Source organism: Clavelina lepadiformis, chromosome 5, assembly GCF_947623445.1.
Source record: "Clavelina lepadiformis chromosome 5, kaClaLepa1.1, whole genome shotgun sequence".
NCBI classification, from domain to species: domain Eukaryota; kingdom Metazoa; phylum Chordata; class Ascidiacea; order Aplousobranchia; family Clavelinidae; genus Clavelina; species Clavelina lepadiformis.
The window spans coordinates 4,993,119-5,013,240 of record NC_135244.1 but is presented as its reverse complement, the minus strand read 5'-3'; the positions used below and the strand labels follow the sequence as shown (position 1 = coordinate 5,013,240).

The 20,122-nt window shown below is 38.9% G+C and overlaps 1 protein-coding gene across 1 annotated transcript in view; it reads left to right on the top strand.

Annotated features, from left to right (window-relative positions):
• Window positions 1-20,122, top strand: part of LOC143459746 (uncharacterized) — a 96,713-nt gene that overhangs the window by 11,964 nt on the left and 64,627 nt on the right. The window contains exons 19-49 of the mRNA XM_076957008.1: window positions 172-305; window positions 466-622; window positions 798-940; window positions 1,141-1,282; window positions 1,393-1,559; window positions 1,770-1,911; window positions 2,049-2,149; window positions 2,357-2,522; window positions 2,753-2,957; window positions 3,244-3,403; window positions 3,761-3,965; window positions 4,109-4,260; window positions 4,462-4,591; window positions 4,741-4,799; window positions 4,947-5,021; window positions 5,235-5,367; window positions 5,626-5,755; window positions 5,975-6,156; window positions 6,299-6,386; window positions 6,628-6,800; window positions 6,969-7,135; window positions 7,344-7,446; window positions 7,563-7,663; window positions 7,775-7,934; window positions 8,045-8,139; window positions 8,296-8,476; window positions 8,563-8,629; window positions 9,240-9,390; window positions 9,495-9,627; window positions 10,525-10,645; window positions 10,860-11,041. Of these exons, the coding sequence (XP_076813123.1) occupies window positions 172-305; window positions 466-622; window positions 798-940; window positions 1,141-1,282; window positions 1,393-1,559; window positions 1,770-1,911; window positions 2,049-2,149; window positions 2,357-2,522; window positions 2,753-2,957; window positions 3,244-3,403; window positions 3,761-3,965; window positions 4,109-4,260; window positions 4,462-4,591; window positions 4,741-4,799; window positions 4,947-5,021; window positions 5,235-5,367; window positions 5,626-5,755; window positions 5,975-6,156; window positions 6,299-6,386; window positions 6,628-6,800; window positions 6,969-7,135; window positions 7,344-7,446; window positions 7,563-7,663; window positions 7,775-7,934; window positions 8,045-8,139; window positions 8,296-8,476; window positions 8,563-8,629; window positions 9,240-9,390; window positions 9,495-9,627; window positions 10,525-10,645; window positions 10,860-11,041 (4,305 nt within the window). The remainder of the gene's footprint in view (window positions 1-171; window positions 306-465; window positions 623-797; window positions 941-1,140; window positions 1,283-1,392; window positions 1,560-1,769; window positions 1,912-2,048; window positions 2,150-2,356; window positions 2,523-2,752; window positions 2,958-3,243; window positions 3,404-3,760; window positions 3,966-4,108; window positions 4,261-4,461; window positions 4,592-4,740; window positions 4,800-4,946; window positions 5,022-5,234; window positions 5,368-5,625; window positions 5,756-5,974; window positions 6,157-6,298; window positions 6,387-6,627; window positions 6,801-6,968; window positions 7,136-7,343; window positions 7,447-7,562; window positions 7,664-7,774; window positions 7,935-8,044; window positions 8,140-8,295; window positions 8,477-8,562; window positions 8,630-9,239; window positions 9,391-9,494; window positions 9,628-10,524; window positions 10,646-10,859; window positions 11,042-20,122) is intronic.

The following is a 20,122-nucleotide window of genomic DNA, read 5'->3' as shown; positions in this document are numbered from 1 at the left end:
AGAGTATGATTTACTCGATACACTAACAATATCTTTTCTTAAAATACAAATGCTTGCTGGCTATGGTCAATCCCATTGTTAACTGCCTATTCTATAAAAGTCAGCGTCTATATTTCTGTAATCTGTGTTAATTCCCCTTTGTGATAAACTCCCTGTTTTCTCTCACAATAGCAATACAGCACGTTGTTGATAACGCATTATCAGCTGATAAAGGTCGTCGATTTTCTGAACCGCTCCAAGTGGTGATTATCACCGACGGTAGCACACCTGATCAAGTCAGCAGCCCTGCGAGAGCGCTACGTCAGGTCGGTGTCGTCTGCGCAAACTTTAGTTTTTTCTGTTTAAAAAAACCTTCAGATGAACCTTTACAATGGTTGAAATTGTTCTATATGTGTATAAACATTTTAATCCCTCGAAACTTGCGTGGAATCAAGTATGGTTCTCACTCTGCCTTTTTACTTACAGCTTGTAAGCGGCGTACATGTTGTTGCTATTACTGATGACGTCAGTAACGAGCAACTTGAAAATATCGTGAATCCGACAGGCAATGTCATCCGCCTTAGCGATTATGACGAAGTACCGACCAGGCTGAGCGGGTCGCTTTCGAAAATACTTTGTCCAGGTATTGTTGTTGAATTCGACAAGATTTATTTTCAAACTTTCTATACAAAAGAGTATAAACTTTCTTCTACATCTTCATTGTAGACATAAAACAAGGTAAAACTAAATCCCAAAACAAACATTTCGAAAATGTGTAGGGTATTGCACGATGCATCTTACATTTTCTTATTTTGTAGTGAAAATCTGTGCCACCTCGGACAATTTTGTTGACGTCTTGTTCCTTATCGACGTGTCTGCTGACACCAAGGCTTTTTTCGGAACCAAAGAAATCATTGAAGATTTTAACAAGAAAAATGTAATAAGCAAAACTAAAATGCAGGTAAAGGGTATTTTTTGCTTCGATTTCTATAATTGTTTGTTTAGTCAGTTAGTTTGTTCATTCGGAAATTTGGATGTTTTAGGATTACATTAGTTTGATAGTTTCATTAGTTAAACCGTTAGAAGAAATGCGATACAGTGAACGCAAAAATAGCATCAAACTTTTCGTTAATCGCATGACGCAAAGGTGCTTTTGTGCAGGTTGGCTTTCTATTATTTGACGCAAAGTCGAGTGTGGGTATGGCACTTTCAGGTGTTCAAATAGACTCAGAAATTTATTTAGATACAATTTCGTTAATCTCTACGCTGGACGGAACAGCAACAGATAGAAACATTCAACTTGGTAAGAACAATTTCAAACATCTTTGCGAAGAGACATCAGTGCACAACTCTGCTTTCTTTCTCATTTATTCCCCAAAGTGCTTACACGCCAATGATGTTTATTATCTTCAGCCTTTGGCCGGGTTTTGGAGTTAATGCGTTCCAACGACTTCGGGCGTAGGCCAAGTGCGGGTATGCACGTTGTTCTCGTCTCCACCGGACCACCAGCAGGTAATATCAACAGCATTGGACAGATTTTGTTGGATGAAGGATTCGTCTTACATTCTTTGAGCTTCGGGGTAAGTGTAAATAGTTTGTCTTTCTACCACTATAGTGACAATAGGCTATACACATGTTGTTACGTTTATTCATTTATATACATATTGCATTTCATTTACGATTGATAACATTGCGTAAACGTTTGAACTCCTGTAAGGCACTGACATTTGCATCCAGCAAGTAGATGTACCTTTCTGAAGGTGTTCCGACAATTAAATCTTGTATTATAGACAACAGACCTAGCAGAGCAGTATAGTGATCTCTTCCAAGGCTTCACGTATCACAACCCTGACACCGATCTCAACGAATCAAACGTCGATTACATCAGTAGTATGCTGACTGGTACCATCGCGAAGTCATTTGTTTGTCCAGGTATGATTTCCCTTAGTGTATGAAACAAAATAACTGAGAAAGGCCTTTATTGTCAGTATTTACTAACTATTTAGCAACGACTAATGAGTAATGACGTGTCAACGGTAATAATGAAGTATTTGTAACTAAATGTTTAGTTATACACCCGCCCATAGATGTTGTTACGAGAGTGATCAATACGACCGCTGTCTACATCAAATGGAGGGCGGTTTCAGATGCAACCACATATCGTGTGCAGGTATATTTCCTTGATTAAAACTTTTGTAAAAGTAAATAGATTCTGATGCTACCTTAACCAACACTTAGGCTGTGTTATTTTTGCATAATGGTATTGACGAAAATGTGTCGTGCATTTGTCGGCACACCCTTACATTGAAAATTTAATTAAAATGCTCCAAATGTATCTCACTGGTTGGGGAACTTTTCAGCGAAAACATGCGTTTAGGTCTTCACACCAGACCGGATATTTTTTCGGCAAGTTGTAACAGAACGGCACCAGGTTTACATCACCAATCTCGACCCCGGTACAAGATACCTGGTCCAAGTCCAATCACTGCGTGGACCCGATCAAGTGTCAGGAAATTTTACAAGTCCTGTTGACTTTTGGACCGGTAAGTTATTTGGTTTTAGCCTCAACCTTTAGATTTGAAGCAGCGACTGCATTAAAAACCTGTTTAAATGCGTTTGAAAATGTGACATGGCACAATCTGCTAAGGTAGTTGCTATTTGATTTACACATTAACTTGCATACATAGAACATTAAGACAGGTTAATAACCTTATACAGTAGCCTATATACCGAGCTGATATTGGCATATAGCAATTAACAAATCAATTGCTAGAACCGGCACAAGTGGAAGATGTGGTTTTCTATCTCGGTGCGAATCAGATCAATGTAACGTTCCCACGACCAGCTGGAGATTCAGATGCCTATGTCTTAATATTATACGATACTGAGAACCAGCAGGAGGCCGACAGAGCAGTGGTGCCCGCCGAAGCTGAACAGGAACAGTACAATGCTTTATTTGATGCGGATATCTATGGAGAGTATGTCACAAATTGTTATTTGTCTATATTGAACTTGCTGATTTTCTGTCTGTTTGTCAAAGTATTGGTTGATATTAACCCTGAAGGATTTAGTTTGGTTAAGAAAACAAGTTGTGTTGGTCAAGTTATATAAGATAAGTAAACTGATATAATCAATAATCCGTTTTATGGCTTGTTTATTTATTTTCTTTCTAAGAGTCACCAGTAAATGATTAGTTACTAAACCTTGATTATGCTGCCTGCCAGTTTTCTATGATTCAGCAATCACAACGCGTACTTTTGTCAGGTATGTTTTGCTGCTGATCACACAAAGCGGCCCAAAACAATCCAAAGAAACAAGGCAACCTTTTCATTTTGATCCGCCGCCAACTCCAACCAAGGTGGCAATCATGAGCCTTAATCAGACGTCGGTTACTTTTCAGTGGAATCAATCTCCTGGAGCAGATGTAAGTTTCATTGAGATAATAACGAGGAACATGACACAAGATATTATCAATTTTCAGTAATCACTTTCACGTGCTTTATTCCAAATTTATTTTTTGTTTCAAGGTACTGTGTATATGTAGTTATACGTAGCGGTTGTCTAGAAAATTCTTATTTCGAAAAACAACTATATTTAAGTCGTAAGATGCAAAACTATATCTTCCGGTTAATTTTGGTTTTGCGATACTTTTGATATTTTTTTTTTCATAAATTTCGCGTTCTTCTGTTGTCTTTACTTGATAAATAGATGCGTTACAATTAAATTCAATTCCATTAAAACGTTTTTATGGGTCTTTACCCTAAACTTTTTAATACGACAGGGCTACATTGTCAACATCAGTGGATGGTTTCCTGAGATTTTTCGAGATGAGGAGAATTTCAGTTCCCAGTTGTTCAGTACACCATCTCTCAACTTCACCAAGTACGACTTGCAACCGGGCCGACCATACTGGTTGAGTGTCGCCGCATTCTTCCAAAACACTGAGCTGAGAAGCGTATTTAGTCCACCCTTTCGTGTTACGACTAGTAAGCCAGACACTGTTTTTGCTGCTACCGAAAATATTTTTTCTCACTTGACTCACATTTCTTTTGTGCTGCTATTTCACGCGGTTACTTTATAAGATTTTCCGGGTTTATTACAGTTTACAATTTTCTCACAAAATTTACAGTGCCGTCACCAGTCCAAAGCATTGTTACAAACATCACTGTCGGAACTACTTATAAAGTCGAAGTGGTGTTTGGTCCAGCAGAACCATACGCGGATGGTTATTCGGTTACAGTCCATGAAAAAGGAACTGATAATTACATATACGAGGATGAGGTTTGTTGACTAAGCTGTAATTGTCTGTTTCATTGAATCAATTTTTGCTTTAATTTTTGTGGTGAATTATTACACATTACACGTTATGCTTAATAGTTAATTGCTAGACCACGCGACTTGCATGAAATTTCCTAGCAGAAGTAGGTTTATTTGGAAATACATAATTATCATCTAAATTTAATTTTTTCTGATTTTTTGTAGTTCGGTTCGAGTGACTCGCTGACTTTCGTACTAACTGACAATCTCAAAACCGGTGTACCTTACGTCATCAGCGTTTACACTTACGCGGCTGAGGTATCAAGTGATCCAGCCATCGCAGAATTTGCTTTGAGTAAGTTCTTACTTTACGTTTAACAATATTGAGGTGTTGCATAAGATATCCGGCTTTTGTTGAAGTACTTGCAGTGATTCATTTTTAAGTTTATAAGTGCTGTATTAAGTGTTAGTATATAAATTTATAAAGAAGCCGCATATTTGTAGCCTTGCTACCTGCTCCAGACAATCTCAGATTCAACGAGTTTACATTGGAAAATGCCACGGTAAGAAAAACAGAGCATAAGTCTATAGATTTATGACATAGACATATGTTTTTGCTACTGCTTTATATCGCACCTGCTTGCCTACCGTTTGACATCAAAATCTTAAATTTAGCGCGTTTTAACTTATTTTTACCGTTTACATTTTAGCTGACTTGGGATCCGGTAGAAGGTGCAACGTCATACGTTGTTGAAATCATTGATTTGACGACAAATTTCAATGACGTGAGTAGTTTGTATAAAACGCTCATTCAACCTTTTTTAAATGCTTCACGTTTCGGTGTCTTATATAGTTCCGTCAAAAGGACGATTTGTTGTCAGTCTGTAATACCGCAAAATACTGATAGTCGTTCATAACTTGCAAACCGAAATAATGTTACTAATTGGTTTTCAAAGTAATGGTGAAATGGATGTCAAAGAAATAACGAAATTTTGCAGACGGTTGAGGTCGAATCGTCCCCATATATTGTCCAAGGCATTAATCCAGCAAATAGTTACGCTGCTAGAGTGCGTGGAAGAAACAGCGCACTTGAAGGCATGTTTAGTGGATTTATTATTGTCTCTCCACCAAGTAAGTGTGACTGTGCTTTTTAGTGCTTCTTTCTCTGGTTATTATCTTAGCCTAGTGAAGGAAATTGTTAACTTTTGTTGAAAAGAACTGAAAGTATTAATAAAACAAAGCAAAATTCATTTCTACTTTGTTTTGAAATTTACCTGCAAGGTTAAAGTTTTGGAAAATCTATGCTGGATAAAGATAAAACTAAACATAATGAGCTGTAATATACATTACGGAGAAACCTCATTGGTTGATATCACCCTCTGTTTTCAGCTTCCCCCATCCAGTTGACGATAAGCGCACGAGTTACAAGTCCGTCGAGTTTTGTTTTAACTTTCAACGGAGGGCCAGGCAACCCTGATTTGTACAGAATTAACATAACGGTTGTACTTAACCCTGGAAGGTGAGAAACACATGGAATTTGTAGTTAACTTTCATTTGCTACTGTTTGCATACGGGATTGTAAAAGTTGAGTTATTAACTATTTCTGACATTTTGACAACGTTTTAGTGATTACGGTTACGTCATAAGTTACTACGACTGATGAAAAATGTTAACAGCGCAGACAATTGTGACATTCGTATACTGTGACGATCATAAATTGATTTTTTTGTTTTGAAAGCCCGGATGAGCTGCTTGTCCTGCTTGAAAGCAGGGAAATTGAACGTGACGGGGAATCTTGGACGCATTCTGTCTTTGAAGCAAACATTACTGGATTGTTTGCTGCCTATTCTTACATAGGAACGTTGGAAACAATCTCTGACGACGAAGTTACATTTACTAGATCGATTAAACTCACGCTACGTGAGTTTAATAAGGCTTATATATCGTTTACTATCTCACTGATACAGTTTATTACATTTACGAGATAAAGTTTGTCACAAATCAAGCTTACGTAAACCGTGGACGTTTTTTAAAAGCAAAAGCTGCTTGTGTTTTATACTAGCTCCACCTTACCCGCCTTCCGAGGTGAAATTATCCCCGGTAGAGGACGGACTTCTAATCAACTGGGATCCAGTATGGGGAGCAGAAAGGTAAAGTCTGAGCCGATTTTATTCATCTTCATTTCTTAACACTGAAATCAATGTTCAAACACATGATTTCAATGTTGCTCGAGCTATTAAGCAGAAACACTACCATATGGTATTTGATGAGTTTGTATTGTAGAAAAGTTAATGCAAAACGATTTTCACCATTAACCTGAAACGTAGACGTGGATAAAATGTACGTTTATATTTTGGGAAAATCGTTTTGAAATCATGTTTTTTTATGTAGATACAACGTAACGGTTTACCGGTCAAAGGACAGAGCAATTGTCCAAACTTACCTTTTCTCAAACACTTCATTCACGCTAATTAATCTTGATCCAAGTGATAACTACCTTGTCGAATTTCTTTCGGAAAGCAATGACGTATTGAGTACACGACCCTCAACTCTGCCAATATACGGTAAGATAACTTAAGCGATGGTTTAATGGGTATTTTAAAATTGTTTAATTTTTATTCACATGTTTAGGCTATAAATTTGAGCATGCCTGACATTTTTTGCACATTGCAAGATTTATGTTCTAATAACTTACGTGAAGACCCTTCTAAAAAACGCATTTTTTTTCCTAGGACCCACCTGTGAACTTAGGATAAGCGCCACGGTCAGTCTTGAATTTATTCGAATTACAATCGATTCCGATGTGAGCAGTGATTCAACCTATGAGATCGGGCTGAAGCTTGCTGGAGATAGCAGGGTATTGGCAAAGCAGTCTTTGAGTTTTACTGACGCTCCCCAGGTAATATTTTTGTTTCACAATAACTTAAAACTTCGTACTTCACACATTTAAGCATTTTCATCTTATCATTTTGTATTGAAGTTTTCTTGCGTTTGTAATTGCTATTATTATTTATTTATCTACAGTTCTAAGATTCTCTAATTTGGAAATGAAAGCTTATCATACCCATATTGTGCATAGACATTTTTTTTGACTTTGTTTGTTCAAGGTGACCTTTGCTGGTGTTGTTCCCGGTCAAACGTACAACATCACCGCCGAAAGAATTTGCAATGGAAGGCTCAAGACTTCGTTGTTCAGAACCATAACCACACGTGGGTCTTTTCTTTAAAGCCAAAAGTTTTATTTAAAAAAAAATGTGGCTCAAAACCCGTATCTTATTTTCACTTGGTGTTTTTAAAGTAAATCTTCTTGGTTTGATCGGTTACAGCTCTCCCGCCCACACCGCCTGGGTTTGTTTTAACGACCATAGAAGAAACTTTAGTTGAAATGACTGTTCCAATCACGGTCGGTTTAGGCTACAGGCTCGAGGTAACTACTGATTTCTTTCTTAAATAACCGTAGTGTCTATACAAGTATACATGCCATTACGTTAACGAAAGCATAACGTGTTTACAAGTAATGTCAACTTGCACTTAATAGATTGAGGACAGTGTTACTGGCAGTATACGAAGTATGACCGTCACTTCTGTAGACGTCGAAATTTCCGACTTGGTCCCAGGACGTCTTTATTACGCTCAAGGGTATAATACATTCAACAATGCGGACAGTCTTCCCACGGAACGAATTGATTTTAGAACCAGTAAATATTTCGTAACTCTTTCCCCAAAGTTCTAATCCATAGAATATCTCAGTGACTCAGATGGAAGTTTTTAGACTTTGAGATCATTCTTTAACATCATTGCGTTACAGAACCATCCAAGGTAGACCCTGTCACTGTCACACTCTATCACAACTATCTCCGCGTAATGTTCCCACCGGTGGTCGGAGATGTCACAAAATATCTGGTAATTCTGCATTTAATTTGATTGGTAAAACAACGTTCCAGAAATAGTACCGCTCTGACCCCATTGACTTTATCAATGATACTCTTCCACGTTTTATCAGTTGGCACGTATTTCAAATAATCTAAATTGCAGCTAGTTAACCACTTTCTGTAACAGGTCACTATTGCATCGAACGAACATCCGAATTTTGAAACAAGAGAGATCGAAATTGAGCCAGCATTAGATCACCGGACTTTGATCACACAACTTCTTCCAGAAACAAAATACATTGTGACGGTGGTTGCGTACAGCAACATCGCAGTGGGAAAAGCGTTTTCTGGAACTTTCAACACTCTCCGTAAGTGGAATGTCTGCGCTCTTCTGTGCTGGGTCTTGTTGTGCTAACATTTTTGTCTGGGAATTTATTTCCAATCTTCTATTTAGCTGCACCACCTGGAGTATCAGTGCCACCGCCCGGGAAAGAAGTATTGTCCACTCCCTATCCGACTAAGTATAATTAAAATTATAAAATTAAAAGCGCAGTGATAACGATAAAACTAGTTTTTCTCAAAATAAAGTATTTAAGGAAAATTGAGGAGACAGTAGTCACAGAGTTGACAGAAATAGCTCATTTAGTTCTTTTTTGATGATTTCGAATTGAACAATTTTGCAAACATATTATGGTAGGGGAGGCGACCGTAAACTCGCAAAACGGACGGGTTTATAAGACTTTGAAGGATCTTTTATCAAAGCCTTTCACTACCAATGTGGTAGCTCACTATGGACTTTCCAGCGTCGTTGAAATAACCACTCGCTTCATTTTGCGTTAAAAGTCTGACGAGGTTTCTAATTAAACTAACAGTGAATCGAGCGAATACTTATTAAGTTTTCTGCCAAATGCGTGGGTTTGAGGTAAAACATACGTGAATGTGTTAACTACACGCTGTATACTACTTCATTTTGAGAAAAACTTGTTTTTTTACATTGCACTTTATGGTTGAAGTGTAACTATGAATACTCGAGTCGTTTAGTTCCAGAAATATGAAAGATAACCAGCTCAAGGGTAATGTGATGTAATGCAAATGTTGACAAGTATTTTTGTGATGAAATTTGTTCCAAAGTTTTCCTGGATGTTTGAGAAGAAGTCAGGCCTTGGACCTCGGATTCCTTTTAACAACGTCCTCGTCCGTGAGGAATGAACAGTTTCAATCTCAAATCGAGTTTGTTGGAAACGTTGTGAGTCAAATCGATATTGGACACGAGCACACCCAGGTTTGCAAAAATCAAACAACAAAATAACTGTTTGATCTATTGTGATAACTATATAGAGCTGAAAATGGGAGTTATCACACAAGTGTTGACATTTTTGTACACAGGTTGCAGTATACACCTTTGACTGGGATGTATATCCCCAAATTCAATTCTCTGACGCACCTGACAAAGACACGTTCTTAGCGAAATTGGCAAGTATTAAACCAAACTTCCAGGATGGAAACCGCATTGGAAGAGGTGAGTAGATTGTTTGCAATAATTTTTCCACCCGAGTCATGGTGATTTGATGCGAAGTCTTAAAATTTGATTTTATTTACACGGGTTTTAAAGCGAAAGAAAAGTATAAGAGAGGGCTTTGTGACATGTCGAAAAGCATAAGTTTATAGTTGTGAAAAACTTATGCACTTTGATACACATCTTTAACACTTACAGGTATTAGTACTAATCTTTTATCACAACAAATTAGTTTGAGTGTTAATTCACTTTTGAGTTAAAAATGACTATAATAAATCGTATATTTGTTTCAAGCAAGTTGGGCTTGTTAGTCACGTATGTGCAACTGAAGCATACTAAATGAATTAGTTAGTAAACTGACTTGTTGTAAACTGAGGTTATGGGAAATCACCATTTTTGGTTATGAATTTTTACAATCGGTTGTAGCTTATATTGTTTATGGTGTTGCAAAGTGCTGCAAAATAAAATAAAGGACATGAAAAAATAACTTTGAACTGTGTTTTTAAAATCTAAGGCTAAGTCGGTATATTGGACAATGAAAAATGAATTTTTTCAATTGTCAAATTTTGGAAAAGTCACGAATTCTCAATTCGTTTGCTTTTGCCAAACAACGAATGAAGAATGGGGTCGAAAAGCCCACCCATAAAATAGGGTTAAACATATGATTTTTGTTTATTAAATTTGAAAGTTTTAAGAATCTTTAAATTTGAATCAATATAAATAATCCATTGATTACTGTACAAAGGGTATTGCATCAAATAACGTGGGGCTCCACTAGAGACAAGATTGAATCCTAATCAATCTAAACAACAACCCAAGTTTATTTTTAACAACATGATTGAACGTTTAAAATTATGGTATTAATTTTGAATGGTTCAAATTATACGTTTTGTCCTCTAGCAATTGCAAAATACAACCGACTTGTCGAGAAGAACCACGCTGGAAGAAGAGATGATGCAGATCACTTTCTCATTATCATTGCTGATGGAAAAAGTTCAGACGCCGTCACCAAACGTGCCCAGTATGTTTTAAATAATTTAAGATAAGTTACTTTTAAATAAAACTATAATCTTTTACCTGCTGTTTGGCTGCAGCTGTGTAGCGGTTGCATGTCAAACTTGTTACCACGTTAAAGGTAAACTTTAATACATGTGCTTAATGTGTATATGGTGTTGCAAGCTTACAATTGCTCTTACATTTATCATCTCATATACAACTTCAAACTTATGCTCCAGGGCCTTCAAAAATCTCGGCGGTGTCTCCATTCCCATCGGAATCGGGCATAATATCGAAACAAAAGAATTGCAGGAAAATGTGGCATATTCTCCAGATCACTTTATCTTGTTGCAGTTTTTCGAAGATCTAGAAACAGTTGTTGATGTAATAGTCAGAAATTTGACTTGCATCAATCATCTCGGTAAGTCAAGCACGAAAATTCCTCACTCTTTAAAACCGATGTGCGTGTTAAATGGTTTTGCATCCCTGGAATGCACCTTGATTTTATTTGAAGTTTATCTATTTGGCATGATCTAGTACGAAATCAACAGTCATGTTGATTTTCTCCATTTGCAAACCTCATTTCGAATTTCTTAGGAAATGCCTGCTTAGACTTTACTTTTTATCTAAATGTGACTTTCGTGTTGTTTATCAGTGTAGTGTTGCTATATTTGGTGTAGAATGCATTTGTTTCTTGCCTGAAATGTAGATGAAACCGCCAAGCCTTCTCTGGAAAGCACAGCATCCACCGATAAGCCTACTGCGTCATCAACCACCCATACAAAACTCACACAAACATTCACAGACAAAATTGTCACTCAAACAGAACCGAACACAACTACACCATTGACATTTTCTTCTACCAAAGAAACTTATCCCAATACTACAACAATCATTGATACCGTTGTTACAGAATCAAGCCCAGTCTATGACCCTACTACAGAATCAGCAACGTCTGCCGATTATTTTTCAAAGTCGTCCACAATATCTATAACCGATCTGAGTTCGGCTACACAGTCACAAAATAAAACAGAACTTTCTAAAACTACTGTGGAGTCAACCGTCGTGTTAGAATCCACCGCACAAACGTCTGTCATGTTTCCAGAGCCCACAATCAGCACAGAGCTCACGGGCACAACTGAGGATGATTATTTTACAACAAAGCCTGGAGAAAAGATTTCTAAAGTAACACCAACCCAAGTAGGAAGTATGTCGAAGACCACAGTTCAACCGACAGACGGAAGCGTTGAAACAACAGTCGTGGAAACAATTGAATCTCAAACCGCTTCGTCCACTGATGAAACTATGAGTAGAACTTCTACTTTAGTGACGGATTCAACACCTAAGACTGTTGCAACGGAAGCTTCCACCAAAGCAAATGAAATAATGAGTACAGTGTTCATCGATCCAGTTATTCAAACAACTGATGGCACAGAAACTACAACTCAATCACAATCCATATCTAGCAAGCAGTATTTTGTTACAAGCGGAGCTCCGGAGGGCAAAACTTTTGCAACAGATTTTACGCAGTCAAAGACCGATGACTCAAGGAAACCTGAAACAACAGCAGGCATAGCGGCATCTACTGAAACTACTGCATTTAGCGAAGGCTATAAGATCACTAAATACGTTACTCCTACAGAGACAGATTTTATCACTACAATGTCAATGAATATTTTCTCTACTAAAGAAATTATAACTCCTGGGCCGACTTCTGAGGTCGAAACCACAGCATCAACAGAGAATACTGACCGGGAATTAAGTCAATTTCCCACTACAATGGACTTCGCCATGCCCGAGAAAACCACGTCTATTAAATCATCCATCACACCTATTTTGCCTCAGGCAACTAAGAGTGAAATGGACACTTCCAGTGATAGTGTGACGTTTAGTACAGAAACTTTATCGTTGCGTACTTCATTGTCGGCCTCTTATACAGCATCGGTCTCAAATCAAACCAGTGTTAGAGGAGTTAAAACTACTCCACAAGCAGTTACTCTTGGAAGTTCAACTTTTGAAACTGCAACTCAGTCATCAGCGATGCAAAATACCACAGCAGACAAGCTAGTGCAAACTGAATTCATTTCTTCTGCAGAAATATCTACGAAAAATGATTCCAGTCTCATTGGTTTAACTACAAGCCCCGTTGATAAAACTGAACTTCCAACAGCAAGAGCTTCGACTGCAGGTGGCATCACAACTACCAGTCCTTTTAATGTGATCAAAATTACCACAAGCTCGGAGGAAACTGGAACATCACCAATCCAAACCATGGTGTATACAGACACAGTCAAAACCACAATAGATGGTGCAACTTATACCACAAGAACATATACGACGGTTCCAGTTGCTGAAATAACTACCGAGAAGGATCCAGGTCTTGGAGTTGTAACAACAGAACAAACTACTACAGATGATGACTTCGATACTGCAACGCAACCAACAATATCAGTTGTTACATTGTCTTATACTGATAGCACAGCAAGTACACGTGAGATTTTGGAAACCACAACAAGAACAGCAAGTCAATCTGCCGATCAAATGTCCACATCAGAATCAGTGGAAGGTACTACTGCAGATAAGACTAAACCTGCTGAAAACCGAACCGCTTTTTTTAAATCAAAAGGTGATCTATCAACTTTAGCCACAACTAAGGATAGCTATGAAACCACGTCCAATGACGTTGTTCAAACCGTAAAGCTAGAAACGTCTGCAAAGATCACAGAATCACCGAGAGTTCACACCTCCGACAGTGAACTGATTACAGAGGAAATGAGATCAACAACAATTACTGATGAAGTTCAAATGGACAACACAACTGAGGAACAAGACACTTCCAGCATGTATGTTACAGATACCACAAAATCTCCTGGTCATAGTACAACTGAAGCTGGTAACATAATTGCCACAGTTCGAGTTGTGGAAACAACGATCGAGAATGATGCAGGTCTTGGAGTTGTAACAACAGAACAAACTACTACAGCTGATGATTTCGCTACAGCACCGAAACCAACAACAGCAGTTGTTACATTGTCTGATACTGATACCACAGAAAGTACGCTTGAAATTTTGAAAACCACAACAACAGCAACAGCAAGTCAATCTGCCGATAAAAAGTCCACATCGGAATCAGTGGAAGGTTCTACCACAGAAAAGACTAAACCTGCTGAAGGAAGTACCGTTACTCAAGTTATCCCGTTCGATATTACAACCGACAGACATGTGAGCACCACTGGAATAGCAGAAACTCGTCCTTTTTCGACTGACATAACTACAAGAGAAACTCTTGCAACATCTACAGAGGAATTCAGCTCATCACCGTCTCTACCACCAGTTGTGGAAACCACTTCAGAAGTGATTACTGAACCAGAAAGTGATCTATCAACTGTTGCTGCAACTGGAGATAATTATTCAACAACATCCAAGGACATTGATCAAACCGTAAATCCCGAAACGTCTGCAAAGATCACAGAATCAGCTAGAGTTTACACAACTGATGGTGAAATGATTACGGAGACAATGAGATTAACAACAATTACTGATGAAGTTAAAATGGACAACACCACCGAGAAACAATACAATTCCAGCATGTATGTTACAGAAACCCCCAAATCCCCTGGACATAGTACAACTGAACCCGAGATAATTATTGTCACAGTTCCAGTTATTGAAACAACGACCAAGAATGATGCAGGTCTTGGAGTTGTAACAACAGAACAAACTACTACAGCTGACGACTTCGCCACAGTGCCAGAACCAACAACAGCAGTTGTTACTTTGTCTGGTAGTGATACCACAGCAAGTACACTTGAGATTTTAGAAGCCACAACAACAACAGCGGCAAATCAAAAGTCCACATCAGAATTAGTGGAAGGTACTACTGCAGATAAGACTAAACCTGCTGAAAAACGTACCGTTACTCAAGTTATCCCGTCCGATATTACAGCGGATAGACATGTGGGCACCACTTTGACAACCGAAACTCGTTCTTCTTTGACTGACATAACTACAAGAGAAATTCTTCCAACATATACTGAAGAATTCAGCTCATCACCGTCTCTGTCACCAGTTGTGGAAACCACTTCAGAAGTGATTTATGAACCAGAAAGTGACCTATCAACTGTTGCTGCAACTGGAGATAATTATTCAACCATATCCAAAGACATTGATCAAACCGTAAATCCCGAAACGTCGGTAAAGATCACAGAATCACCGAGAGTTTACACAACTGATGGTGAAATGATTACAGAGACAGTGAGATTAACAACAATTACTGATGAAGTTGAAATGGACAAAACCACCGAGAAACAGTACACTTCCAGCATGTATGTTACAGAAACCCCCGAATCCCTTGGACATAGTACAACTGAACCCGAGATAATTATTGCCACAGTTCCAGTTATTGAAACAACGACGGAGAAGGATGCAGGTCTTGGAGTTGTAACAGCAGAACAAACTACTACAGCTGACGACTTAGCCACAGTGCCAGAACCAACAACAGCAGTTGTTACATTGTCTGATACTGATGCCACAGCAAGTACACTTGAGATTTTGGAAACCACAACAACAACAGCGGCAAATCAAACTGTCAATCAAAAATCCACATCAGAATCAATGGAAGGTACTACTGCAGATAAGGCTAAACCTGCTACAGGAAGTACTGTCAATAAAGTTGATCCGTCCGATTTTACAGTCGATGGACATGTGAGCACTACTCGAACAACAGAAACTCCTTCTTCTTCCACTGAAATAACTACAAAAGAAATTCTTCCAACATATACAGAAGAACTTAGCTCATCACCGTCTCTGTCACCAGTTGTGGAAACCACTTCAGAAGTGATTTATGAACCAGAAGGAGATCTATCAACTGTTGCTGCAACTGGAGATAATTATTCAACCACAACCAAGGACATTGATAAAACCGTACGTCCCGAAACGTCTGCAAAGATCACAGAATCACCTAGAGTTTACACAACCGACGGTGAATTGATTACAGAGGAAATGAGATCAACAACAATTACAGATGAATCGGAGAACGACAAAACCACCGAGAAACAGTACACTTCAAGCATGTATGTTATAGATACCACGAAATCTCCTGGACATAGTACAACTGAACCTGGGATAAATATTACCACAGTTCCAGTTAATGAAACAACGACCGGGAAGGATGCAGGTCTTGGAGTTGTAACAACAGAACAAACTACTTCAGCTGATGACTTCGCCACAGCACCGCAACCAACAACAGCAGTTGTTACATTGTCTGATACTGATACCACAGCAAGTACACTTGATATTTTGGAAGCCACAACAACAACATCAGCAAATCAAACTGCCGATCAAAAGACCACATCAGAATCAGTGGTAGGTACTACTGCAGATAAGACTAAACCTGCTGAAAAACGTACCGTTACTCAAGTTATCCCGTCCGACATTACAGCGGATAGACATGTGAGCACCACTGGGACAACAGAAACTCGTTCTTCTTTGACCAACATAACTACAAGAGAAACTCTTGCAACATATACAGAGGAACTCAGCTCATCACCGTCTCTACCACCAGTTGTGGAAATCACTTCAGAAGTGATTACTGAACCAGAAAGTGATCTATCAACTGTTGCTGCAACTGGAGATAATTATTCAACAACATCCAAGGACATTGATCAAACCGTACGTCCCGAAACGTCTGCAAAGATCACAGAATCACCGATAGTTTTCACCACCGACGGTGAATTGATTACAGAGACAATGAGATCCACAAAAATTACCGATAAAGTTGAAATGGACAAAACCACTGAGAAACAAGACACTTCCAGCATGTATGTTACAGAAACCCCCAAATCCCCTGGACATGGTACAACTGAACCCGAGATAATTATTGCCACAGTTCCAGTTATTGAAACAACGACCAAGAATGATGCAGGTCTTGGAGTTGTAACAACAGAACAAACTACTACAGCTGACGACTTCGCCACAGTGCCGCAACCAACAACAGCAGTTGTTACTTTGTCTGGTAGTGATACCACAGCAAGTACACTTGAGATTTATGAAGCCACAACAACAACAGCGGCAAATCAAACTGCCAATCAAAAGTCTACATCAGAATTAGTGGAAGGTACTACTGCAGATAAGACTAAACCTGCTGAAAAACGTACCTTTACCCAAGTTATCCCGTCCGATATTACAGCGGATAGACATGTGAGCACCACTGGGACAACAGAAACTCGTTCTTCTTTGACCAACATAACTACAAGAGAAACTCTTGCAACATATGCAGAGGAACTCAGCTCATCACCGTCTCTACCACCAGTTGTGAAAACCACTTCAGAAGTGATTACTGAACCAAAAGGAGATCTATCAACTGTTGCTGCAACTGGAGATAATTATTCAACCACATCCAAGGACATTGATCAAACCGTAAATCCCGAAACGTCTGTAAAGATCACAGAATCACCGATAGTTTACACAACTGATGGTGAAATGATTACAGAGACAATGAGATTAACAACAGTTACTGATGAATTTGAAATGGACAAAATCACCGAGAAACAATACACTTCCAGCATGTATGTTACAGAAACCCCCAAATCCCCTGGACATAGTACAACTGAACCCGAGATAATTGTTGCCACAGTTCCAGTTATTGAAACAACGACGAAGAAGGATGCAGGTCTTGGAGTTGTAACAACAGAACAAACTACTTCAGCTCATGACTTCGCCACAGCACCGCAACCAACAACAGCAGTTGTTACATTGTCTGATACTGATGCCACAGCAAGTACACTTGAGATTTTGGAAGCCACAACAACAACAGCGGCAAATCAAACTGTCAATCAAAAATCCACATCAGAATCAATGGAAGGTACTACTGCAGATAAGGCTAAACCTGCTACAGGAAGTACTGTCAATAAAGTTGATCCGTCCGATATTACAGTTGATGAACATGTGAGCACTACTCGAACAATAGAAACTCGTTCTTCTTCCATTGAAATAACTACAAAAGAAATTCTTCCAACATATACAGAAGAACTAAGCTCATCACAGTCTCTGCCACCAGTTGTGGAAACCACTTCAGAAGTGATTACTGAACCAGAAAGTGATCCATCAACTGTTGCTGCAACTGGAGATAATTATTCAACCACATCCAAGGACATTGATCAAACCGTAAGTACCGAAACGTCTGCAAAGATCACAGAATCACCGAGAGTTAACACAACTGACGGTGAAATGATTACAGAAGAAATGAGATCAACAACAATTACAGATGATTCAGAGAAAGATAAAACCACCGAGAAACAAGACACTTCCAGCATGTATGTTATAGATACCACGAAATCTCCGGGACATAGTACAACTGAACTTGGGATAAATATTACCACAGTTCCAGTTATTGAAACAACGACCAAGAATGATGCAGGTCTTGGAGTTGTAACAACAGAACAAACTACTACAGCTCATGACTTCGCCACAGCACCGCAACCAACAACAGCAGTTGTTACATTGTCTGATACTGATGCCACAGCAAGTACACTTGAGATTTTGGAAGCCACAACAACAACAGCGGCAAATCAAACTGCCAATCAAAAGTCCACATCAGAATCAGTGGTAGGTACTACTGCAGATAAGACTAAACCTGCTGAAAAACGTACCGTTACTCAAGTTATCCCGTCCGATATTACAGCGGATAGACATGTGAGCACCACTGGGACAACAGAAACTCGTTCTTCTTTGACTAACATAACTACAAGAGAAATTCTTCCAACATATACAGAAGAACTTAGCTCATCACCGTCTCTGTCACCAGTTGTGAAAACCACTTCAGAAGTGATTACTGAACCAAAAGGAGATCTATCAACTGTTGCTGCAACTGGAGATAATTATTCAACCACAGACATTGATCAAACCGTAAATCCCGAAACGTCTGCAAAGATCACAGAATCACCGATAGTTTACACAACCGACGGTGAAATGATTACAGAGACAATGAGATTAACAACAGTTACTGATGAAGTTGAAATGGACAAAATCACCGAGAAACAGTACACTTCCAGCATGTATGTTACAGAAACCCCCAAATCCCCTGGACATAGTACAACTGAACCCGAGATAATTATTGCCACAGTTCCAGTTATTGAAACAACGACGGAGAAGGATGCAGGTCTTGGAGTTGTAACAACAGAACAAACTGCTACAGCTCATGACTTCGCCACAGCACCGCAACCAACAACAGCAGTTGTTACATTGTCTGATACTGATGCCACAGCAAGTACACTTGATATTTTGGAAGCCACAACAACAACAGCGGCAAATCAAATTGCCAATCAAACGTCCACATCAGAATCAATGGAAGGTACTACTGCAAATAAGACTAAACCTGCTGAAAAACGTACCGTTACTCAAGTTATCCCGTCCGATATTACAGCGGATAGACATGTGAGCACCACTGGGACAACAGAACCTCATTCTTCTTTGACTAACATAACTACAAGAGAAATCCTTCCAACATATACTGAAGAACTCAGCTCATCACCGTCTCTGCCACCAGTTGTGGAAACCACTTCAGAAGTGATTACTGAACCAGAAGGAGATCTATCAACTGTTACTGCAACTGGAGACAATTATTCAACCACAGACATTGATCAAACCGTAAATCCCGAAACGTTTGTAAAGATCACAGAATCACCGATAGTTTTCACCACCGACGGTGAATTGATTACAGAGACAATGAGATCAACAACAATTACTGATGAAGTTGAAATGGACAAAACCACTGAGAAACAGTACACTTCCAGCATGTATGTTACAGAAACCCCCAAATCCACTGGACACAGTAAAACTGAACCTGGGATAATTGTTACCACAGTTCCAGTTATTGAAACAACGACCGAGAAGGATGCAGGTCTTGGAGTTGTAACAACAAAAGAAACTACTACAGCCGATGATTTCGCTACAGCACCGCAACCAACAACAGCAGTTGTTACTTTGTCTGGTACTGATGCCACAGCAAGTACACTTGAGATTTTGGAAGTTACAACAAAAACAGCAAGACATACTGCCGATAAAAAGTCCACATCAGAATCAGTGGAAGGTACTACTGCAAATAAGGCTAAACTTGCTGAAGGAAGTACCGTTACTCAAGTTATCCCATCCGATATTACAGCCGATGGACATGTGAGCACCACTGGAAAAACAGAATCTCGTCTTTCTTCGACTGATATAACTACAAAAGGATTTTTTCCAACATATACTGAAGAACTTAGTTCATCATCGTCTCTGCCATTAGTTGTGGAAAACATTTCCGAAGCGGTTGTTAAATCAGAAAGTAATCTATCAACTTTAGCCACAACTAAGAATAGCTATGCAACCACGTCCAATGACGTTGTTCAAACCGTAAAGCCAGAAACTATTACAAAGATCACAGAATCACCTAGAGTTTTCACCACCGACAGTGAAATGGTTACAGAGACAATGAGATCAACAACAATTACTGATGAAGTTGAAA